This window comes from Carassius carassius, chromosome 21 (genome assembly GCF_963082965.1).
Source record: "Carassius carassius chromosome 21, fCarCar2.1, whole genome shotgun sequence".
Taxonomy (NCBI): Eukaryota; Metazoa; Chordata; class Actinopteri; order Cypriniformes; family Cyprinidae; genus Carassius; species Carassius carassius.
Window position 1 is genome coordinate 28,455,752 of NC_081775.1, and position 25,592 is coordinate 28,481,343.

The 25,592-nt window shown below is 38.0% G+C and overlaps 1 protein-coding gene across 1 annotated transcript in view; it reads right to left on the reverse strand.

Annotated features, from left to right (window-relative positions):
* Positions 1-5,103: 5,103 nt before the first annotated feature.
* The window catches only part of LOC132098068 (uncharacterized), a 32,148-nt gene continuing 11,659 nt past the window's right edge, over positions 5,104-25,592 (reverse strand). The window contains exons 7-14 of the mRNA XM_059504183.1: positions 22,045-22,086; positions 21,846-21,887; positions 16,826-16,867; positions 16,490-16,531; positions 8,881-8,922; positions 8,476-8,517; positions 8,277-8,318; positions 5,104-5,250 (exon numbers count right to left, since the gene is read on the reverse strand). Coding sequence (XP_059360166.1) covers positions 5,162-5,250; positions 8,277-8,318; positions 8,476-8,517; positions 8,881-8,922; positions 16,490-16,531; positions 16,826-16,867; positions 21,846-21,887; positions 22,045-22,086 — 383 coding nt within the window. The 3' untranslated portion in view covers positions 5,104-5,161. The remainder of the gene's footprint in view (positions 5,251-8,276; positions 8,319-8,475; positions 8,518-8,880; positions 8,923-16,489; positions 16,532-16,825; positions 16,868-21,845; positions 21,888-22,044; positions 22,087-25,592) is intronic.

The window sequence follows — 25,592 nt, forward strand, 5'->3', positions numbered from 1 at the left end:
GCACTGTATGGCTGACCTGTGGAGTCATCTGAACGCCCTGAGCAGCAGAAGGCACTGTATGGCTGACCTGTGGAGTCATCTGAACGCCCTGAGCAGCAGAAGGCACTGTATGGCTGACCTGTGGAGTCATCTGAACGCCCTGAGCAGCAGAAGGCACTGTATGGCTGACCCGTGGAGTCATCTGAACACCCTGAGCAGCAGAAGGCACTGTATGGCTGACCCGTGGAGTCATCTGAACGCCCTGAGCAGCAGAAGGCACTGTATGGCTGACCCGTGGAGTCATCTGAACGCCCTGAGCAGCAGAAGGCACTGTATGGCTGACCCGTGGAGTCATCTGAACGCCCTGAGCAGCAGAAGGCACTGTATGGCTGACCCGTGGAGTCATCTGAACGCCCTGAGCAGCAGAAGGCACTGTATGGCTGACCCGTGGAGTCATCTGAACGCCCTGAGCAGCAGAAGGCACTGTATGGCTGACCCGTGGAGTCATCTGAACGCCCTGAGCAGCAGAAGGCACTGTATGGCTGACCCGTGGAGTCATCTGAACACCCTGAGCAGCAGAAGGCACCGTATGGCTGACCTGTGGAACTGAATGTTTACACACATTTATGTGCTTGATAAAATCTGCCTTATTTATTATTGTTTTTGGGCAGTGGCAGCAGTGATAATGCTTATATTTTCTGCACTCAAAGTGACAGTCGAAGATTAGAAAATCTGAAAGAAACAGACAAAAATTCAAACAGTAATATATGTTTTTTCTAGTTAAAGAAATACATAAATGAAGAAAGCAGAATATTACAATGCATAATTACTGAGTAAAACACTGTTTTGTAGATTTTCACCAGAGATTGACCCAAATTACAGGGGGGTGGGGTTATTTTAGAAAGATGACAGCATCATTTTTATTTTAACACAGATTTGTAGGTCTATTAGTTAAATCCATTTACTTTAGCAAACTTTGTTGCATTTTATGCCATGGTGGCAGTTCAAAAAAGGGGAGGAAATCTTAGTTTTTTCCCCACAAAAAACGAAATTAATCTGTCATCTGTCTAAAGTCATTTACCCTCTTAATTTCAGGGGGAAAATGCAAATTTTTACCCCATCTACAAATACTGAATTTCATCGTAAATATTCATCAATTATATTTAGCCAAAAAAAAAAGTTTTGTTGATTTGACACAAAATTTCCAGATTTATCCTTCATGTAACATGCATAGGAAAACGAAACTTGTACTTACGTTCATGATAAATTGCTCGAAGTCTGTGGCTTTGCAAATGAGTAAACACTTTGTGTCTCTCCCGTGGTTTAAAGACACTAGCTGGACAAAAAGGACAACGATACAAACTACCAACTCTGAATTCTTCGTCTTGGATACACATACATTCATCAATTGTTCTCACTGTAACATGTGTCTGTCAACAACAGTAACGTTAAACTGATTACTAAAAGTTGCAAGGTATAACGCGAAGTAATTTGGATTAGAACAAGGTATCGTATTATACATAATTATGTTAAATAAATCATAGATAAACATACGATGAATTGCATCATATCTTACCGCGGCCATCTTCTCTTGCCTAAAGGAAATTATTTACCTTTAATGCTGATTGGCTTTCTTCCTCTTAAAGTTTGGCGGTTTGCAAACAAACTGATAAGTGCTTTACCGCCACCTGCTGGACTGGAGTGTGGAACAAAAGTTTAACGCTGATTGGCCAATACAGTAAAACTCCTTTCACCAATCAGAAACCTTTTGGCACGCCTCTACCTTTTGACACGCCCCAACCTTTCGGCACGCCCATTTCCCCAGGCTGCAGCTACCCCTGTCTCCTCACATCTGCATATACAAGTGCACAAGTGAGTTTTGCAACAGAATACCGCAAAAAGAGTAGCAAAAGTCAGAGCGCTAGGATTTGAACTTGTACTTCCAGATCTGATAGGTTGTAAGTGCCGACTTGACGTTGTGCAGTGAAACTGAAGTAAAGTGCAAAAGTAAATATGTCGTAAACATGTGTGTATGTAATTTTCTTTGTGTGAATGTCATTCTACAAATTTGTGACTATTAATCTACAACTTCCAATTCAAAACACGGGTGTTTTGATCATTGTCTGTGTGTGCAAATTGAAAGATTCAGCTTTTCACATCAGAGCTGTGAGTGTAAATTTTATCTTACAAATACAAATATTAATATGACAGAACAAGAACAAGAAACACTATAAATAATCTTTCATTGCACAAAGTATTACAATTACGAAAAGCTCCAATACAGAGTGGCACAAAGCTCTTATGCATATCCCGTGCATAGAATGATGCACTTGAACTAACACAGAGTAACAGCACGCAGCTACGCAATAGAGAAGTTCAAAGGGACAAGAGCTATTGATGCACTGTGCGATAGTTTATTGAGCCTTTTCTTTTAACAGTTTTAAATTTCAGTTACTGTGTGCTTTTGGAGAGAGTTCCATCGTAATGACTGTTGTAACTGAATGCAACACACAGTTTGAAGCAGAGAGAAGACTTTACGTGAACTTGAATTTAACGACTTAAATATCCATCTGTACCTCACTTTACTATGGAACGGCTACAGAACACTTGGACTTTGACTTTATGGTGCTTTATGTTTTTGTGCTTTCGTGGGGCTTAACAATAACACAGAATGTTATACCCAATATATCAGATTTGGATCGGTCTCATCTGACCAATACCCGATCCGACAGAAAATGCCAGTATCGGAGCCAATACCGATACTAAGTATCAGATCGATGCATCCCTAGAATCGATACTCTAGTACTTTATACTAAAGTAATAAAATGTAGTGACCGAAATTTAGAGGTACATTATAATAAATGAACATCATTCAAATAGAAACAGTTTTTTTTCATTTGTAGGTGATAATTTATTTTGTTTTTTGTTATAATGTTTTTTCCCTCTTTAGAAACCTGCCATAATATTTTAGACATCCGTGTAGTCACTGTTGAAAATCTGTCATGAATGAACATAGAAATACATGATTTGTTTTTCTCTTATATATCAATGTTTTATGTTTTAATAGCAATATAAAGTTAGTATGAACTGTAGAAATGATTTTCTCCATTGAAACCAATGAAACTGCTGTCAGGCAGTTTTGAGTTTGCAGTTTGATTAAAATTCAACTTTGATCTGGATTATAGTTGTCTTATAACAATTTTCAAAAGTCAAATTGCTATCTAATATAACACCCTGGTCTTTGACAGTATAGAGGAAAAAGTAACCGTACATCCTTCTGGATGCAAACTGTATTCTAAGAGATTCTGTGGACAGGTTATGGGTCCAAATTAAGTAATCTCTCTGTTTTATACGAATCTGATATAAAGTTAACATTTTTGGCAGCTTTTATTATTATAATATGTTAAAGGAATAGTAAAAACTTTTAAAAATGTACTCAACCTCAGGTTGTCCTGAGGTCAATGTACATTAGTTTCTTCATCAAAACAGATTTGGAAAAATTTAGCATTACATCACTAGCTCACCAATGGTTCCTCTGCAGTGAATGACTTCAGTAATAATAATATTGTAAAAAGCATAGAAAAATGTAAATATGTAAAGACACATAGAAGAACAAAATATTTATTTATGTAAAATGCATATGATTCATATAAAATATGATTTATTTTGCACATCATTTCATCAAAATTACAAATGAGGAGAAAGAAATACCTGATTTCAAGAATAAACCAGCATAGTAAAATGATTTTTTTTACACTGTGATTAAAATATGATTTAGATTAAATGTGTATATATGAAATCATTATTTTACATTGTTGAGAATATTACAGTTCAGCATGCCAAAAATCATTTGATCAATCTGAAACGATTAATTGATTGGTTGTCCATTCTTTTCTCTTCAGAAACTCTTATACATCAGTATAAACATTATCTTTCCCAGTAGTCATTGAACCTGTTGAAACAAATGCATTCTTGCTAAGGGCACAGAGTGCTAACTGTGTTGTGTAGAGCAGCATAAATGTGGCAAAACCATCTAGCAGCAGAATCAGAGTCACATGTTATGAGCAAGTGAGGTCTAGGTGTTACTTGAGCTCTATTGTGATGTGTTTGCTTGTTCTTTGAAACTTGTAGCCTTTATTTAAAACCAGATGTTATAACACATTTTGTATAGTTTTATGTGTGCATTTGAATTTTAGACATGAACATGAGTTGTTTGGATGAAACACACACCTTTAGCTTTGCGCTTAACGGTGTTCACGATCACTGCTGCAGTCATGATGAAGAGACCAACAGCAATGAAGGAGAAAAAGCCAATGTAGAATGAAGATACTCCTTCATAATGAGGATCTGCAGCAAAATCTTAAAGAAAACACAGGTGACATGAACTGTATGTACAGAACAAATATACAGTTACATGTTTTGAGACACACAGGGCACATACAGTATGATACTGAAAGCTGGGTGTGAACATATTAAATATTACTAAATTAATGAACATGAAATACTAAGCCTATGCAAGTACTGCTTAAGCCATTACAAGGAAACCTCATGAAATACTCAACAGGACAAGAAAAAAATCTATATTTTAAAGGGTTTAGATTATATTGATGTACATGATGATGTGTCAATATCAAACATGACAGCAAAACAGAGCAACTTTTACATTATACAGTAGTAACAGTATGTTTTACCTGACAGGCTGTATGTGTAGGTCTCACTCTGACGGTTCACAACAGAATTAATCTGGTGTACACAGGTGAAGGAAACCGGTGGACTCACTTTCACATCAAAAACACACACTTCATTTGAAAAGCACCGTGGGTTCTTTAAGTCATAGTTGTATTCACTCTTCAGTGACAGCTGGAAAGAGCTCTCAGTGAGCCTCCTTCCAAATGAACACATGACGATCACACGCTCTCTGTCCTCCATCTGCCTGAACACTGTAATATTTGGTACTGGTACTTCTGAATGATCTGAGCAACACAATAATTAATTACAAATGGTTTTCCAAACTGACAGATATTTTTGTATTGCCCATTTATTTATTTAAATGTTGATGAGTAAGTAAGTAGGAAATTAGACGTACTCTGAATGCGCCAAAATGGTGCTGTGATATTTGAAAGAATAAAAAAAAGAAATTAAACCTAAGAACTGTTGTTGTTTAAAAGTAAAAGTTATTAATTTAATAGATAACATTATCAATACAACAGTATGAATCTGCTGACTCACTCTGCGTCTGGTAATACACATTCCTCCAGTAGGGGGTTTGAGCTTCAATGAAACAAAGACAGACACACAATACACTGAACAGCTGAATATATGAGCATGAAATAACAAACCTAACACCAAATTTAACACACTTGCTCCCCATTCACACCTGAGACCTTGTAACACTGAGTCACGTGACACCGGGGAGAGAAAATGGCTAATTGGGCCCAATTTTGACATTTTTACTTAGGGATTTACTAACTTTTGTGGACAGCGCTTTAGACATTAATGGCTATCTGTTGAGTTATTTTGAGGGGACAGTAAATATACACTGTTATAAAAGCTGTACACTACTATACATTGTAGCAAAGTGTCATTTCTTCAGTGTTGTCACATGAAAAATTATAATAAAATATTTACAACAATATGAGGGGTGTTCTCACTACTGTGAGATACTGTATGATACTGTATATTTACCATATTTTCCGGACTATAAGTCGCTTTTTTTAATAGTTTGTCTGGTGCTGTGACTTATAGTCAGGTGCGACTTATCAAAATTAATTTGACATGAACCAAGAGAAATGAATCAAGAGAAAACATTACCATCTACCGGCGCTAGAGGGTGCTGAAAACATACCCCTGAAAACATAGAGTGCCCTCTCGTGGCTGTAGACGGTAATGTTTTCTCTTGGTTCTTGGTTCTAAATAAATGCGACTTATAGTCCAGTGCGACTTATATATGTTTTTTCTCGACATGATGGTGCATGATAGGTGCGAATTATAGTCCGAAAAATACGGTAATAAAGTTTGTTTTATTGATTTACAAGCATTTCACATATTTCTATGCACACTAATAATATTAAACTACTGTCACTACACTACAGTTTTACACATTTATTGCATTTATTATCAATAAAACTGAAAAAGGCTTAGAAGAATCTTTATCATGTGGCTCCCTCTAGTGGATACAATTAATATCACAGCCTTCATTTTCCAGTTAAAATAAACTGGCTGATAGTTTAGAATTTGATTTTGGCAGGGGCTATTTGAATACAATGAATTATATTTACACTGTTAAAATAGCATATTTTATTAGCAATAGATTCTATTTACACTATTTAATAATATGAGTATTTTCTTACAGTAATAGTAGTTTGATGCTGTTCGTAGTACTTAGTGCAAAAAGTGTCCAATATCTGCACCTCATTATTGTAGTAGGCAACATTATAAAACAGTATAGGCTACAATAATAACATATTGAGTGTAAATTGTAATTTTCCCCTACAACTAGCTCTAACCTTGCACAATATCCACATTATTTTTCACTTTTCGATAATTTTGTTCAGTTTTATTGAAAATATATGCTTTTCTGATGTGATACGGGATGTGAAAAGTGTGAAGAAAAATCTCAGCAGAAGGTGGAATCTAACCCGGGTCTGTCGCATCAAAAAACAACTACTTTGTGTTCTACCATCTGCGCCACAGAATCCAATAATATATTGAAGTCTTTTTGTAGTGTTGTTGGTAGGTGGAGTTAGTGTAAGTAGCCTCAACCAAAATGAAAACCAAATAATGATTAAAAATAGTCTACAGGAGCGTTTTTTCATGAGAGGGCAATCGAATGTGCCCATTCTCTTTTGGCCTCTGTACCATGTCGTCTACACGCCATAAACATTCATAAAGGGTTGCACTCGTCAGTCAATTATGCACATATCCAAAAAGGAATTCATAGTATCTTAAATAACACTTTTTACTAGTGAAAATGTAATTTTAACATGTAAGAATTAAGTTACGGATATAAAGAAGTATGTGTATTACTAGTTGTAATTAATTTTTTTATATGATAAACGTATTTTTGCGAGTGATGGCGTCATTTTTGATATCAAGAATTCGTGTTGGTCTTAGTGGAAATGTAATTCCTGAGATCAATAATTAAATGGTTGATATCAACTATTTAATTCTTGATATCAACAATTCATATGTTTAAATGTTAAAAGGGCGCCAAAACTATTACAGATATAAAAATGCATTTCTTACTAGTTACAATTCTTAATGCACATATCAGCTTTGTATTTCTTACTAGTAGAAATATAATTTTTGATATCAACAATGGCATTTTTACTAGTAAAAATTTTAATTCTTGATATCAAGAATTCATTGTCACTAGTTGAAATGTTAATTCTTGATATCAACAATTTAATTGTCACTAGCGACAATGTTCATTTCTGATATCTGAAAATGTATTTCTGATATCAACAATTGGGAGGGTAATTTCTGATATCTAAAATGGCTTTCTTACAAGTAACAATCACATTCATGATATCAGAAATGAACATTGTCACTAGTGACAATTAAATTGCTGATATCAAGAATACACGTCTGTACTAGTAACCATGTGATTACTGATATCAAAAATAAAGGTTTTTACTAGTAAGAATTATATTTCTGATATGTGAAATTGGAAATTCCACTAGTAAGAAATCAATTCTTGATATCAACAATTCAATTTGAATGGCAGCCTATGGTGACAATTAACTAGTGAAAATACAATTACAGATATCAAGAATTATAGTTTTTACTAGTTGAAATGTAATTCCTGATATCAAGAATTAGTATTTTAACTAGTGAAAATTTTATTGTTGATATCAAGAATTAACATTGTTACTAGTGGAAATGTAATTGCTGATATCAAATTATTACTAGTAGAAATATAATCCCTGATTTCAAGAATAAACATTTTAACTAGTGAAAATTAATTTGTTGATATCAAGAATTCATATCCTGAGAATGACAAAAAGTCAAAACGGCTTGCCATAATACTGTTATTTATAATTTGAGACATACACTCTTAAAAATAAAGGTGCTACAAATACTATACCCCAGCGACTTAAGACTGGTTTTGTGGTCCAGGGTAACATATGTTTTAATAAGAACCTTATTTAGGATTAAAGTGTATTGTCAGAAAACTAATATTGTAAAAATTAGGTGTTAAAGTGATAGTTTGACATTTTATAAGAAACACATTAAGAGCATTATTAGAATTCAAAAAGCATCAATATGTTTCAATACAACATTGTAAATGTACTGACTTGTCGCATAGTAATATGGTTTCCTCCAAGAAGGGGCTTGAGCTTTAAGAACAGAAAGAGATTTTTACACAGTTTTAACATTTACTAAATTAAATAGGAATGTTAAATGCCAGTAATGTTTATTAATAAAAAAAAGAACTATCTTACTTTATTAGCTAATAGTATGCATCAGTGCAACAGTGCAAATCTGCTGACTTACTCTGCGTCTGGTAATACACATTCCTCCAGTAGGGGGTTTGAGCTTCAATAAAACAAAGACAGACACACAATACACTGAACAGCTGAATATATGAGCATGAAATAACAAACTCATACTGTTATACCACTGTATTACTGCCATTACACTATTATAAAGAAACCTCAAATGGGAAACTGTATTTACTTAAAAGTACTGTGTTAAATCTAATGTCTATACTGTTATTTATAAATTGAAACATAATATGTTTAATTAGAACCTTATTTAAGTGTATTGTCAGAAAACTAATATTGTAAAAATAATTTGCTAAAGTGATAGCTTGACATTCGATAAGAAAACACATTAAGAGCATTATTAGCATTGAAAAAGCCTTAATATGTTTCAATACAACATTGTAAATGTACTGACTTTTTGCATAGTAATACGGTTTCCTCCAAGAGGGGGCTTGAGCTTTAAGAACAGAAAGAGATTTTTACACATACATTCACTAGATTAAATAGTAATGTTAAATACTAGTTATGTTTATAAATTTCGAATAATAATAAATAAAAAAAAACAGTAGGTTAGGGCTAGACAGACACAGACAGACAGACACAGACACTTAAAGGAATCGTGGTGTTCATGTTTTTTTATAATGATAGCAATCAATATAACAACTTCACCAAATTCCATTTAAATTTTTCTGGATTCCATCTTGTTCCATTTCAGTTTTTCTGGTCTCTTTTTAATCTTTAAATAAAATGGCATTAATCAAAAATCATCAGTATTAAGTAAAATCATGAAACTGAAACAATTTAACCACAATTTATAAAAGGTGTAACAAAACCGATGTTGACATAGATGTTTAGGGCCCAATAAATGTTTTCATTTTTTCAACCTAATTTTTTATTGTTACCAAATTCTGTGTTTTAGCATGTCTAATTATCTGAAACATAAAAACAAGTTTAATTTATTCTTACAATAGCTTTATTATTTTTTCCCCTCGGTAATTCTTTCTTGTGTATTTATATTGTTCTGTTTATCATATTAAGGCATAAAACATTAATTACATTTAATCACGCTGCTTTGTGTATAGTTACTACTGGGGAAACCTCTGTTTCTCCTGCTGGCATTATTATGATGAAATAAAAGCATTAATATTAGTGCTGGGCAATGAATTATCACGATTAATTGGATCCAAAGTAAAAGTTTTATGAACATAATATATGTTTGTGTAATGTGTATAATTATTATGTATATATAAATACACCCACATGGATGTATATATTTAAGAAAATGTTATGTTTATATATTAAATATATTTTTAATACATATTATATGAATATAAATATATACATGTAAATACATGTAAGTACTTTGGAAATATACTGTATGTGTGTGTATTTATATATACATAATAAATATACACACAGCACACACACATATATTATGTACACAAAAACTTTTCTTTTTTGGATGTGATTGATCATGATTGATCGTTGCCCAGCACTTTAATATTCATCAATAATACAACATTGTAAATTTACTGACTTGTTGCATAGTAATATGGTTTCCTCCAAGAAGGGGCTTGAGTTTAAAGACCAGAAAGAGATTTTTACACAGTTTTAACATTTACTAAATTAAATAGTAATATTAAATGCCAGTAATGTTTATTAATAAATAATCTTACTTTATTAGCCAATATTATGGATCAGTTAAACAGTGCAACTGTTGGTCGTAGTGGGTTAAGAAATTGGCACTTTATTTGTGGGCCGGGTCACTAAAAACAAAATTTTTAAAAATCCATTTATGTTGCGTGGAATTTAGTAGTGGAAATTTAGATTCTTTCAAGATATTAGTTTATTTTCAGTTCGTTCACCAAAATGATTCGTTCAGATTCGTTCACTGATTTGTTCAGTGATCATTTCTTCATATTACACAAATACGCCACAGCAGGTGGCGAAAAAGAGTGTCTTGTGTTATGTCTTAAAGGGATAGTTCACCCAAAAACAAAATTATGTCATTAATAACTCACCCTCATGTTGTTCCAAACCAGTGAGACCTCCGTTTATGTTTGGAACACAGTTTAAGATATTTTAGATTCAGTCCGAGAGCTCTCAGTCCCTCTATTGAAACTGTGTGTACGGTCTACTGTCCATGTCCAGAAAGGTAAGAAAAACATCATCAAAGTAGTCTATGTGACTTCAGAGGGTCAGTTAGAATATTTTGAAGAATCGAAAATACATTTTGGTACAAAAATAGCAAAAACTACGACTTTATTCAGCATTGTCTTCTCTTCCGTGTCTGTTGTGAGAGACTTCAAAACAAAGCAGTTTGTGATATCGGGTTCACAAACGAATCATTCGATGTAACCGGATCTTTTTGAACCAGTTCACCAAATCGAACTGAATCGTTTTAAACGGTTCGCGTCTCCAATACGAGGTCTTACGGGTTTGGAACGACATGAGGGTGAGTTATTAAGGACATAATTAAGATTTTTAGGTGAACTATCCCTTTCAGTCAACGAACATGTTTACTTTCTGACAAAAACTGATTTGGCTTTATTAAAGTGTGTGTATGATCGCATTAAATAAATAGTCTAAATAAGTTGTTCCGATGAACAAAGCACAACGTTTTCTTACATAATTAAACATTTTCATTGTTTGATCAGACAGTTCATATATTATATATTCACATTAATAAATCGGGGATTAAACGTTGAGTTATGTTCTGTATGCTAAATACAAAAACAAGCGTATGTGCAAAAATAACTGCGCTTTATATCTGCTGATGTCACGTTTATGAACTTTTGGTTTCCTTATTTGGTCATCTTCCTTTTCTTGTTTTAGTTAATTGATTGATCCTCACCTGTCCCCAGTTCCCTCATCACCTGTGTGTTTAAATACCTGGTCTGTTTAGTTCTCCCTGGTCCGTTATTATTATTGTATATAGTTGTTGATCGTTGTTGAATATCGTATTGTCGATGTTTAGCGTTGTTGATTGTTGATATCGTTGTTCATGTATATGTGACTTGAATGCTAAATGTTATCTGGTTAATATTGTCTGTATTCTTCGTTAAACTCCTCATTTATTCCTTATCCTCCTCTTGCACTTTGTTTTACGTTTAGCACTACACCTCATCTGTAATAGAATCACGGACCACAACAGTTTAGTTATATTAGCGGCGTTTTTTCTTTCATTTATTTTTTGCTTTTTTTTCCTCCTCTCCCGGAATGGCCATCCCAGCAGTCCGTCTCCTATGCCTGGAGCAACTGGACCGTTCGCTGGAGGACCATACCAGGGACTTTTTAGATCTGGCGTGCCTTACCCACTTCCCCGACCGCTCGCTCTCTAACTTTTTCTACACCGGCCTGAGCGAGCGGAGTAAGGCACGCCTACCAGCGGACGGTCCCCGAGAGGATTTCGCCGCTTTTGTGGAGTGGGTGCTGGAGAAGAATGGATCTTCGTGGACCATCAGCACCGCCGAAGAGGATATCTCCAGCCCCACTCCCGACCCAGAGACCAGCCAGCCACCATCTAGCCACACGGAGCCAGAGCCCACTGCAGCCGCAGAGCCCGAGCCGATTCAGGACGTCGAGAGCGCGACTGACCAGGTGTGTGAGCCGGCAACACCGTGCATCGTGGGAGTCCTCGTGGAGATCGAGGGCGTGGAGGAAAGCCCTGCCCACACTCCTGCGACTGAGGGTGAGCTGTATTCAGTCTCGGGAAATATGGAGCAACCTATGGATCTAGTGGACTGGTCTATGGAGGTAATTCCTGTATCCCCTGTTTTTCTGCTGGTTCCATCCAGCCCTGATCCCCTTGTATACCCTCTCAGTCTCCCACTCCTACCTCCTCCAGTCAGCTCCTCTGCTCCATTTCCGCTGGTTCCGTCCAGCCCTGAATTTTCTGTTTCTCCGCTGGTTCCGCCCAGCTATGAATTTTCTGTTTCTCCGCTGGTTCCGCCCAGCCCTGAATTTTCTGTTTCTCCGCTGGTTCCGCCCAGCCCTGAATTTTCTGTTTCTCCGCTGGTTCCGCCCAGCCCTGAATTTTTTTTCTCCGCTGGTTCCGCCCAGCCCTGAATTTTCTGTTTCTTCGCTGGTTCCGCCCAGCTATGAATTTTCTGTCTCTCCGCTGGTTCCGCCCAGCTCTGAATTTCCTATGTCTCCGCTGGTTCCGCCCAGCTCTGAATTTCCTATGTCTCCGCTGGTTCCGCCCAGCTCTGAATTTCCTGTGTCCCCGCTGGTTCCGCCCAGCTCTGAATTTCCTGTGTCCCCGCTAGTTCCGCCCAGCTCTGAATTTCCTGTGTCTCAGCTGGTTCCGCCCAGCTCTGAATTTCCTGTGTCCCCGCTGGTTCCGCCCAGCTCTGAATTTCCTGTGTCTCCGCTGGTTCCGCCCAGCTCTGAATTTCCTGTGTCCCCGCTGGTTCCGCCCAGCTCTGAATTTTCTGTGTCTCCCGTATTCCCTCCCAGCCTCCCTCTCCCACCTCCTCCTAAACCTACCAGTCCCTCTGCTCCACTTCCGCTGGTTCCGTCCAGCCCTGATCCTCCTGTGTTTCCCCCCATCCTTCCTCTCTCTCCTCCTCCTAGACCAGCCAGTTCCTCGTCATCCTTGCTGGTGCCAGTCAGTTCCGCAGCTCACTCTCAGTCCGCCGCCATCTGGGCGCGATGGTTTGCCGCTGGACTGCCAGTCTCCAGCTCCACCTTGGCGCGTTAAGGCCCTGTCTCCACCTCCAGCCTCCGAGCCCTGGACTCCTCCTCGGTCCTTCGACCCAGCAGTTCCGCCTTGGCTCTTAGCTCCCTCGTCTCCACCATGGCCTGTCATCCCACCTGCTCCACCAGCTCCCTCGTCCCTCCGGCTCCACCTTGGTCAGTCGTCGACCATCCGCCGCCTCGGGACTCCACTCCTCTGGTTCCACCTCGTCACTCCATCCCTCCGGCTCTGTCAGGCTCCTCCTTCCCTCTGGTTCCACCTCCATCCTCGGTCGCTCCGGCTCCACGTCGGTCTTCCAGGACCCCGCCTCCGCCTTGGTCGCCTGAGCCTTCTGCTCCACCTAGGCCCTCCGGATCCTCGATGTCACCCTGGTTCTGTGGCTGTGCTGCACCATCTTGGGCTCCTCACCCACCGGTGCAGTCTCCACCTGTCGGCCCCCTGGTGTCGTCGATCCCTCCTTCACCATGGCTCCTCCCGCCGTTGACTTCACCATGGATCTCCGTCCTGGCTGGTCTCTGGTGGACCATCTGGCTCCTCCTGCTCCGGGCTCCTCCCTGGCTCCTCCCTCCATCCACTCCGCCCTGGTCCCTACCTCCATGCTCCCTCGTCACCTGCTCCTGGCCTGCTCCTCGCCCGCCTCCAGAACCCCCACCCTCCCTCCGCTGATATTCCTCTTGCGGTGCGAGGATGCACCTTTCCGGGAGGGGGCGAACTGTCACGTTTATGAACTTTTGGTTTCCTTATTTGGTCATCTTCCTTTTCTTGTTTTAGTTAATTGATTGATCCTCACCTGTCCCCAGTTCCCTCATCACCTGTGTGTTTAAATACCTGGTCTGTTTAGTTCTCCCTGGTCCGTGATTATTATTGTATATCGTTGTTGATCGTTGTTGAATATCGTATTGTCGATGTTTAGCGTTGTTGATTGTTGATATCGTTGTTCATGTATATGTGACTTGTATGCTAAATGTTATCTGGTTAATATTGTCTGTATTCTTCGTTATCGTCAGTAAACTCCTCATTTATTCCTTATCCTCCTCTTGCACTTTGTTTTACGTTTAGCCCTACACCTCATCTGTAACAGCTGATTGCTGATCAAGATTTACATGCTTGGCCGACTGAACCTGAACGCTCTCATTTCGTTCTCGAAAGAGATGTATCAGTTCATTCAACTCGTTCACCTACGAGAAAATTGTATTCGTTCACTACGTTCAACAAATCACATGCTCCGTCACATCTTGAGTAAATCTTTGACAGGATGAAACAGTTCACAGAGCTGTTCACGAGCTGCGCATGTGCTGCTAATAGCGCCGAGGGTATAATACGATAAGGGTATAATACGAAGGTCTAAGCATCAACATGACTTCCGTGATGTCCCCGATGGGCAGGTCGGGCGGGTCAAGAAATTTTACTTTATTTGCGGGGCGGGCTGGGGCGGGCCAAATAATTTCAGAAAAGCGGGACCCGCAGGTTGGAAAAAAAGCCGACCCGCGCATCACTAATATGCATCAATACAAATTGTAAATGTACTGACTTTTTGCATAGTAATATGGTTTCCTCCAAGAAGGGGCTTGAGCTTTAAGAACAGAAATAGATTTGTACACTGTTTTAACATTTACTAAATTAAATAGTAATGTTACAACCCGAATTCCGGAAAAGTTGGGACGTTTTTTAAATTTTAATAAAATGAAAACTAAAGGAATTTCAAATCACATGAGCCAATATTTTATTCACAATAGAACATAGATAACGTAGCAAATGTTTAAACTGAGAAATTTTACACTTTTATGCACAAAATGAGCTCATTTCAATTTTGATTTCTGCTACAGGTCTCAACATAGTTGGGACGGGGCATGTTTACCATGGTGTAGCATCTCCTTTTCTTTTCAAAACAGTTTGAAGACGTCTGGGCATTGAGGCTATGAGTTGCTGGAGTTTTGCTGTTGGAATTTGGTCCCATTCTTGCCTTATATAGATTTCCAGCTGCTGAAGAGTTCGTGGTCGTCTTTGACGTATTTTTCGTTTAATGATGCGCCAAATGTTCTCTATAGGCGAAAGATCTGGACTGCAGGCAGGCCAGGTTAGCACCCGGACTCTTCTACGACGAAGCCATGCTGTTGTTATAGCTGCAGTATGTGGTTTTGCATTGTCCTGCTGAAATAAACAAGGCCTTCCCTGAAATAGACGTTGTTTGGAGGGAAGCATATGTTGCTCTAAAACCTTTATATACCTTTCAGCATTCACAGAGCCTTCCAAAACATGCAAGCTGCCCATACCGTATGCACTTATGCACCCCCATACCATCAGAGATGCTGGCTTTTGAACTGAACGCTGATAACATGCTGTAAGGGCTCCCTCCTCTTTAGCCCGGAGGACGTGATTTCCAACAAGAATGTCAAATTTGGACTCGTCTGACCATAAAACACTATTCCACTTTGAAATAGTCCATTTTAAATGAGCCTTGGCCCACAGGACACAACGGCGCTTCTGGACCATGTTCACATATGGCTTCCTTTTTGCATGATAGAGCTTTAGTTGGCATCTGCTGATGGCACGGCGGATTGTGTTTACCGACAGTGGTTTCTGAAAGTATTCCTGGGCCCATTTAGTAATGTCATTGACACAATCATGCCGATGAGTGATGCAGTGTCGTCTGAGAGCCCGAAGACCACGGGCATCCAATAAAGGTCTCCGGCCTTGTCCCTTACGCACAGAGATTTCTCCGGTTTCTCTGAATCTTTTGATGATGTTATGCACTGTAGATGATGAGATTTGCAAAGCCTTTGCAATTTGACGTTGAGGAACATTGTTTTTAAAGTTTTCCACAATTTTTTTACGCAGTCTTTCACAGATTGGAGAGCCTCTGCCCATCTTTACTTCTGAGAGACTCTGCTTCTCTAAGACAAAGCTTTTATAGCTAATCATGTTACAGACCTGATATCAATTAACTTAATTAATCACTAGATGTACTCCCAGCTGAATCTTTTCTAAACTGCTTGCTTTTTTAGCCATTTGTTGCCCCCGTGCCAACTTTTTTGAGACCTGTAGCAGGCATTAAATTTTAAATGAGCTAATTACGTGGATAAAAGTGTAAAATTTCTCAGTTTAAACATTTGCTACGTTATCTATGTTCTATTGTGAATAAAATATTGGCTCATGTGATTTGAAATTCCTTTAGTTTTCATTTTATTAAAATTTAAAAAACGTCCCAACTTTTCCGGAATTCGGGTTGTAAATGCCAGTAATGTTTAATAATAAAAAAATGACTTATCTTACTTTGTTGCACTGATCCATAATATTGGCTAATAGTGCAAATCTGCTGACTTACTCTGCATCTGGTAATACACATTCCTCCAGTAGGGGGTTTGAGCTTCAATAAAACAAAGACAGACACACAATACACTGAACAGCTGAATATATGAGCATGAAATAACAAACCCATACTGTTATACCACTGTATTACTGCCATTACACTATTACAAACAAACCTCAAATGGGGAAACTGTATTTACTTGTACTTACTTAAGTGTATTTTCAGAAAACTTGTATTGTAAAAAGCAGTTAAAGTAATATTTTGACATTTGATAAGAAAACATATTAAGAGCATTATTAGCATTAAAAAAAGCCTCAATATGTTTCAATACAACATTGTAAATGTACTTACTTTTTGCATAGTAATACGGTTTCCTCCAAGAGGGGGCTTGAGCTTTAAGAACAGAAAGAGATTTTTACACATACATTCACTAGATTAAATAGTAATGTACTAGTAAAATACTAGTTATGTTTATTAATTTCGAATAAAAATAAATTAAAAAACTCAGTAGGTTAGGGCTAGACAGACACAGACATATGGAAGCATATGGGTAGCAATATTTAATTTGGGATGTAATATGCAAAATGACAATGCAATATGTAAAATGACAATGCATTTCTGTATTTACATTTACATTTTCCAATACATTTGTGCAACGTTTGGTGCAAAATGAAAATGAAAATTGAATTACATAATTTTCATTTGCCATTTCATACACCAGTTTTAATATGTAAAATGAATACTAATTTTAACGCTTTATAAGTTGCAAAATTAAAATTAAAATGTATTACAGAAATGATTAGATATGTATAACATGTTCAAGCAAAAACTGTGGCAAAATTATCATTTAAATGCTTTTTTTCTTAAATGCATTAACACTCACATTCAAGACGCTTACGATTGCATTTTCATTCAATGTCCCGCAATGAATGTAGCAAAATTCAATGTGCACATTGAAAATGCATTCCGAGCCGATCACGTGTCCGCCCCCTCCCACCACGTCAATCACTGCGTGAACAAGGCGGGGCTTGCAGAAGGTCAAGGGACTCAAATCTCAATTAGAACATTCAAGTGAGAGAACATGGACAAGACAGTTGGTCCGTGTACGTTTTGATCATTTCGGTTTATGGCTTCAATATTTCATTCGCACTTGTGGGCGGAGCTGAAACGCTGCTTTCATCTGATTGGTTGAATCGCTCCACCTTCAGCTCGGTCTTTTCATTCTTTCAGGCAGAATAAGAGTCAGTGCGAGTGAAGCACTGTAATGTCTGAAACCACCGCTCACTGTTAATTAGCATAATATTTGAATCAGATGTAGCTGGGCACATAATTCGTGCTGCTGAGACCTGCAAATTATTTCTAGGTTGTAGTATTGTATGAAAATTGTCCCACTGATAAATACAGTGCAAATAGTTCTCTCTCTTTGGATAAAAGTGAAGTGGAAATAAAAATCAATAATAGACTGAACAGTTCCATGTCTGTAACATTTACCACTCTCATCTTTTAAGTCATAAGCCACTAGGTATGTGTGTGTGACATTAATAAATAATTGTAAAAATTAATATAGTTACATTTCTAAATAAAAATTGTAAAATTAGCTCTATGCTGCTCACTGCTCCTGTAGCCTACCCCAGAGCGCCCTCTCATGGCTGTAGACGGTAATATTTTCTCTTGGTTCTGAATAAATGCGACTTATAGTCCAGTGTGACTTAGGCTACGTTCACACTGCAGGCTGAAACGACCCAATTCCGATTTTTTTTGCCCCTATGCGACCTGTATGTGATCTTTTCATGACAGTCTGAACGACACAGATCCGATCTTTTCAAATGCGACCCAGGCCACTTGGATATGTGGTCCTGAATCCGATACGTATCCGATCTTTTGAAATGCGACCTCCGTCTGAACGGCCAGGCCACATGTATCCGACCCGTACGTCATTGATACGCTACAAACGTCATAATTCTGCATTGAAGTAGGCGGGAACGAGAAGATAAACTGATGAATTCTGTATTAGTGAAGCCACTCACATCAGTATACCACCACTCCTGGCTGCGACTCCGCACCCACACGTTTCTCTGTACCGACGTTGCTAACACTGCTCCACAAAACACCATGGCCAAAAACCTTTCTCTCCTCGTTCTTTTTTAATTTTCTTCTTAAAATGAGAAGATTGTAATTGTGCTGGCTCCGTTGGGAAAATAACTTAATATTGCAAAAAGAGCTCCGCTGTTGACTACACTGTTGTTGACATCCATGTTTAACGTTAGCTACTTCCGCAAACAACGAGTGACTGTCACGGTTCGTGAACGCACCGTCTCCAGCTGTAGTCATGTTATGTCATGTTGATTGGTTCATGTGGGTGTGGCCACTGATCGCCTGATCAGCGGCAGGTGCATCTCATTCCAACCGCCTATATAACGCCCTGTCTTTCGTCTCCTGTTCGTCAGATCGTTGTTTGAGGTCCATGTGTTTAATGTCCTATAGTTATTCATGTCCGTCGCTTCTTGCCTTGTCTTCGTGTCTTGTTTATGTTTGATATTCTGGTTTTGACCCTGCCTGGACTGTTTACCCCTTTGGATTACCCTTTAATAAATGACTTACCTGCAATTGGTTCTATCTCCGTGCCTCATTGGATCCCTGCCGTGACAGTGACGTCGTTGAGCGTTGAGTACTCTTCTGCGCATGCGGGTCACTTCTGGGTAGAGGTCTTCTCGGGTCCTAAAAACTGTACCCGACCCGAATCGACCCGAATCACTACTTACCCGAACCCGACATGCATACATTATTTATTTTTAAAGAAAAACCCGACCCGAGACAGACCCGATAAAATTAGACCCGAGTCCGACCCGACCTGACGGCATTTCCTTTAGAACCCGACTGGACCCGAACGTAAACGGCATTTACATGTGCACAGCCTGCAACCATGCGTTTCTCAAAAATGCACTTAACATAGACGCGGCAGTAGGAGTAGCCTACGCGCTGAAGTGCTGAAATGTCAATCACACATGTAACCCATTACGTCCTTTAAAAGTTGGCATAATGTTATTTACCGGACCATACGATGATTAACATTAGAACCACCACAGGATAAAATTTACCGATGGCTGTTTCTCAAATATAACTTTTCAGATTACAGAATAACAGATTTTCAATAAAATATACAAAGTCTCCCAGTCATTGATTTTGACTAAACACCGATGACGACCCTGGATGTTTCTGTTCTACATATTCGTTTTCCCTCACCTTTTTCGCAATGTCTGTTATCGCCTCCATGCTTTTCTGACAGTGTCGCGTATTTTTCAAATTGATTGACAGGCCTGGCTTAACGACAATTCAAATACCGGTACTTGCATTTAGTCAAACATCCATCCACATGATGGCGCACTAGTTCTTGGCAAAGGGAGGGGGGTTGGTTAATGTGGAACTGAGTAAATAAATGCGTTGCGAGGCAACCGTGCTTATAGCCCGTTGCACGTAGAAGCGCTGATTTGCTCTCACACTTAGAAAAAATGAGAGAACGGTGTCATAGTTGTTTTAAATAATGCAATTTTGTTAAATGCCCAACATAGTTTAAAAGAATTCGGGTCTTCTCGGGTCCATTTGGAAAAGGCATATTTATTTTAAATTACCCGAGACCACTAATACCGAATCCGACCCGTGTCCGAGGTACTCGTTGGAGTTTTGGACCCGAACCCGCTCGGGTCTCGGGTCGGACCTCGGGTTTTCGGATCCAAGTGGACCCGTGAAGACCTCTACTTCTGGGTCATTTCACGTTCACACAGGAGATCACAAAAGGTCGCATATAATTGGAAATGTGAACGGCCTTGCAAAAAAATCGATTTTTTTCAAAAAAATCGGAATTGAGCATTAAGCCTTGCAGTGTGAACGTAGCCGTATATATGTTTTTTTCCTCGTCATGACGTATTTTTGGACTGATGCAACTTATACCGAAAAATACGGGTAACATTATTATTATTATTATTTATTATGAGAGTAATTGACACAGACTAGAACTTTAATGTTTCACCAAATTCAGCTCAGATCTTCAGACTCGTCTGACTCGTGTAGCTGTATAACTGGCCAGACTTACCTTCCCAAAAAAAATCCTATTTAATTTAATTTCATAAATTTAACTATATTTATTTCCACTTCACTGTTATCCAAGGAGACAGAACTATTTGCACTATTTTTATCAGTGGGACAATATTTATACAATACTGTTACCTAGAAATAATTTAATTTAACTGGCCAGACTTACCTTCCCAAAAAAATCCTATTTAATTTTATTTCATAAATGTAACTATATTTATTTCCACTTCACTGTTATCCAAGGAGACAGAACTATTTGCACTGTTTTTATCAGTGGGACAATATTTATACAATACAGTATATACAACCTAGAAATAATTTAACAGGGTCTCTTGCAGGTCTCAGCACCACGAATTATGTGCCCAGCTACATCTGATTCAAATTATATGCTAATTAACAGTGAGTGTAGTTTCAGACATTACAGTGCTTCACTCGCACTGACTCTTATTCTGCCTGAAAGAATGAAAAGACCGAGCTGAAGGTGGAGCAATTCGACCAATCAGATGAAAGCAGCGTTTCAGCTCCGCCCACAAGTGCGAATGAAATATTGAAGCCATGAAACCGAAATGATCAAAACATACACGGGCCAACTGTCTTGTCCATGTTCTCTCACTTGAATCCTCTTCTTAAGATTTGAGTCTCTTGACCTTCTGCAAGCCCCGCCTTGTTCACGCAGTGATTGACGTGGTGGGAGGGGGCGGACACGTGATCAGCTCGGAATGCATTTTCAATGTGCACATTGAATTTTGCTACATTCATTGCAGGACATTGAATGAAAATGCAATCGTAAGTGTCTTGACTGTGAGTGTTAATGCATTTAAGAAAAATAGCATTTAAATGATAATTTTGCCACAGTTTTTGCTTGAACATGTTAGACATATCTAATAATTTCTGTAATAAATTTTAATTTTGCAACTTATAAAGCTTTAAAATTAGTATTCATTTTACATATTTAAACTGGTGTATGAAATGGCAAATGAAAATTATGTAATTTAATTTTCATTTTCATTTTGCACCAAACGTTGCACAAATGTATTGGAAAATGTAAATGTAAATACAGAAATGCATTGTCATTTTACATATTGCATTGTCATTTTGCATACAGTATTACATCCCAAATTGAATATTGCTACCATACAGACATATGCTTCCATACAGACAGACAAAACACATATATTATGTACACAAAAACTTTTCTTTTTTGGATGTGATTGATCATGATTGATCGTTGCCCAGCACTAATTAATATTCATCAATAATACAACATTGTAAATGTACTGACTTGTCGCATAGTAATATGGGTTCCTCCAAGAAGGGGCTTGAGCTTTAAAAACAGAAAGAGATTTTTACACAGTTTTAACATTTACTAAATTAAATAGTAATGTTGAATGCCAGTAATGTTTATTAATAAAAAAATGACTTATCTTACTTTATTATCTAACATTATGCATCAGTGCAACAGTGCAAATCTGCTGACTTACTCTGCGTCTGGTAATACACATTCCTCCAGTAGGGGCTTTGAGCTTCAATAAAACAAAGACAGACACACAATACACTGAACAGCTGAATATATGAGCATGAAATAACAAACCCAATACTATTATACCACTGTATTACTGCCATTACACTATTACACAGAAACCTCAAATGGGAAAACGTCTTGGTTACGTATGGTAACCCGACGCCACGTCGGTGACCGACGAATATGGGATATCGCTTCGATAGACCAATCTACTTCGAGTGTAAACTAAACGAGCCAATGCACATTGGCATGCAATTATTGCATCCAGCTGCCGCTGATCACTGCGTGAGTATAAGAGGGCAGCAGATGCGATCACCGGCGGCGCCAGGGGGGGGCGCTTTGACCCCCCATTTGACCCCCCATCCTCTTCCTGATTAAAAAAATATATATATCCGGGATAAAGATTAAAAAATGTTTCTCTCCAAACTACGCAGAACAATAATAAATAATAATTATTTCGAAATTTATTCGCACTCTGAACCAAGAACCGTTTCTGTCAGACGCATCCGATTCGAGAACCGAGGAGCTGATGATACTGCGCATGCTTGATTCAGCATGAAGCAGACTGACACACAGCATGTCTGAACCGAACTGATTCTTTTGATGATTGATTCTGAACTGATTCTGTGCTAATGTTATTAGCACGGGTAAACCGAAGGCTTGAATGAAGGGCAGTCGTCGCCAATGACATTACATCGAGCGCAAAAGAACCGGTGAACCATTTTTTTTTCAACTGGTTTATTTGATCGAACTGTCCGAAAGAACCGGTTCACTTGAGCACCTGCTCCTTTGCCCCTTAAGCGCCCTTTTGTCAAAGCAAAATTTCCTCGAATTTTTTTTGTAATAACATACCCTTTTGTGAATGCCTGCCCACGCCCAATCATAATATTAGTACAATTTATTAATAATAATTTAGCCGTAAATAAAATGACCAACATGATGACCTTTCACCTGACGACGACGACCTCATCCGCATTTTTTAATTGTTAGAGGATATTTTCAACACCGTGGCAGCTGGTAAGTGGTGTGTCATTCTCAGCGAAGTGATTTTGATGTTTATTTACTTATTATTATTTTAAAAGAACGATGTGATGTGAGAACATGCAGATATGTGGTTTATATTGCTGTGTGTAGCCTGTAGTGTAGAAGTAACACTAGCGTGCTGTTTGAGGGAGAAAAGTTTCACAGGCATCGAGGGGTCTGGTCTTTTTTATGTTATTTGACTAAACTTTTATTATATTACAGTACTTATTTATTTTTTAACACGTTGAGTATAAAGGTAAATCAGTAGCAAAACTCGAGAGGTTGAAGATCTGAATGTGAGAACTTGTCATATTAATATTTGTATTTGTAAGTTAAAATTTACACTCATGGCTCTGATGTGAAGAGTTGAATCTTTCAATTTGCACAAACAGACAATGATCAAAACACCCGTGTTTTGAATTGGAAGTTGTAGATTAATAGTCACAAATGTGTAGAATGACATTCACACAAAGAAAATGACATATACACACGTTTACGACATATTTACTTTTGCACTTTACTTCAGTTTCGCTGCACAACGTCAAGTCGGCACTTACAACCTCTCAGATCTGGAAGTACAAGTTCAAATCCTAGCGCTCTGACTTTTGCTACTCTTTTTGCGGTATTCTGTTGCAAAACTCACTTGTGCACTTGTATATGCAGATGTGAGAGAGCAGAGCTGGGGGCGGGGCTTTGGTGCGAATGAGAACATTTTATTGGTCGATGCCCGACCAATGAACAACGCCAATTGTTTTCACTGAATATCCTTAGCTTTGACAGGATTTTAAGACACTGCATTCATTTTGCCATTCAGGTATTATCTGGTAGACAAATAATGCAACATATTTTATATGTATATCCCACTGCATATCACTCTACCAGAGTTGCAATATAATGCTGTTTTTATTATTTTTATGTTTTGTAAAAATAATTTTAACATCTTCATTGGGTTAAATTCCTAATTTGCTTGTCAGTAATGAACCTTTTTAAATGCAACATTATTATTATTATTTTTTTTATATAAAATCGAGTGTCTAAATGTACATTAAACAGCAAAACCTAAAAAATAAGCACTTATGACCAGAAATACTGTTTTGAGCAACTAGTAGAGCTAAATACATGTATTTATTAAACATCAACAAGGCCATCTAGTGTTTAAGCAATGGAATTGCATATGAATATTATCTTTCTGGCCATCAAATGCCTCTAATTTAAAGCGTGCCTCTTTGCACTGGAATTTAAACCTAAATACTACAGTTATTGTAGTTTAAATAATAACCATATTAGAAAATGTTATATTTCAAATGGTCATTCATGAATCATAATTATTGCGCATATTATTTAGTACCATGATTAGAGTTGTGACGTTCGCGAACGAACCGATTTTTTTGAACGGCTCATAAACATGAACGATGGGAGCCGAGTCGCCGCTGGAGGGGAGCCGTTCTTTCTGTCGTTCTTTTTTCCTATGCGTATTTCACACAGATGCACACAAATGAGCTCCTCCGCGAGACAGAACAGTTATAGGGGGAGGGGCGCACCCAGCGCAGGCCAACCCTTTATAGCGTGATGATATTAGTTATTAGTTGTGCATGTTCATTGCAGCCCACTTTGTTATTGTTCATTGACTTGAAGGGGCTGATGTCCTATTTGCAAAGTTTACAGTAGTAATAGTATGTAGTATGTAGACATTTCCATTTTATTTATTCTAATTTTATCTACTTTAAATATTTTTGGTTTTCTATCAAAATGTTCTTGTGTGATAACAATGTTCTTGTGTGAAAGTGTTTGTAGTAAAAGCTGTTTTGCACAGAAATTCATTGCAGCCGGCTTTGTTTTTGATGTTTATTTGAGTAGGTATTGTATGAATAACATAAGTCAACGTAGCTTTACACACACACACACACTTTGTACTAAAGGTAAATCCAAAATAGTGATGTCACTGTCTAAGCAGAGGGATTTGTGCAACCCTATGGAATATAGTCCACACATGACAAATGAGGTAATAATCAATATTTCAGAATAATTCAAACTCAGATATTGGTGTGTGATATCTGAGTTTTAATTATTTGACTACAAATCTCACCTCATCATTCTTTCCAGTGATTATTTCCAGGATAAACTGAGATGCCCCCAAGCTGGCTTCTTAAAACTGACTAAATATTTAAAAAGAGCCAAAAGAGCCATTCTTTTGAATGGCTCTTTGAAAGGAACGGATCGCGAAGATCCGGATCCCCTCAAAGAGCCATAAATCCCATCACTAACCATGATCTCTTCAAATTAACTAAACATGACTGAGTTAACATTCAGTACAGTTATTTTATTGGTTAAAAGTTACACTTAATTGTTTAGTCACATTTAACTGCCAAGGAGGAGTATGAGAACATAATGCTGTTCCATTTTCCAGTATAAATTGCTATTATAACGCATATAGTCATTAGTCAACGCAGTTATCCATGCATAATCAATGCACTTTTTGTGTTA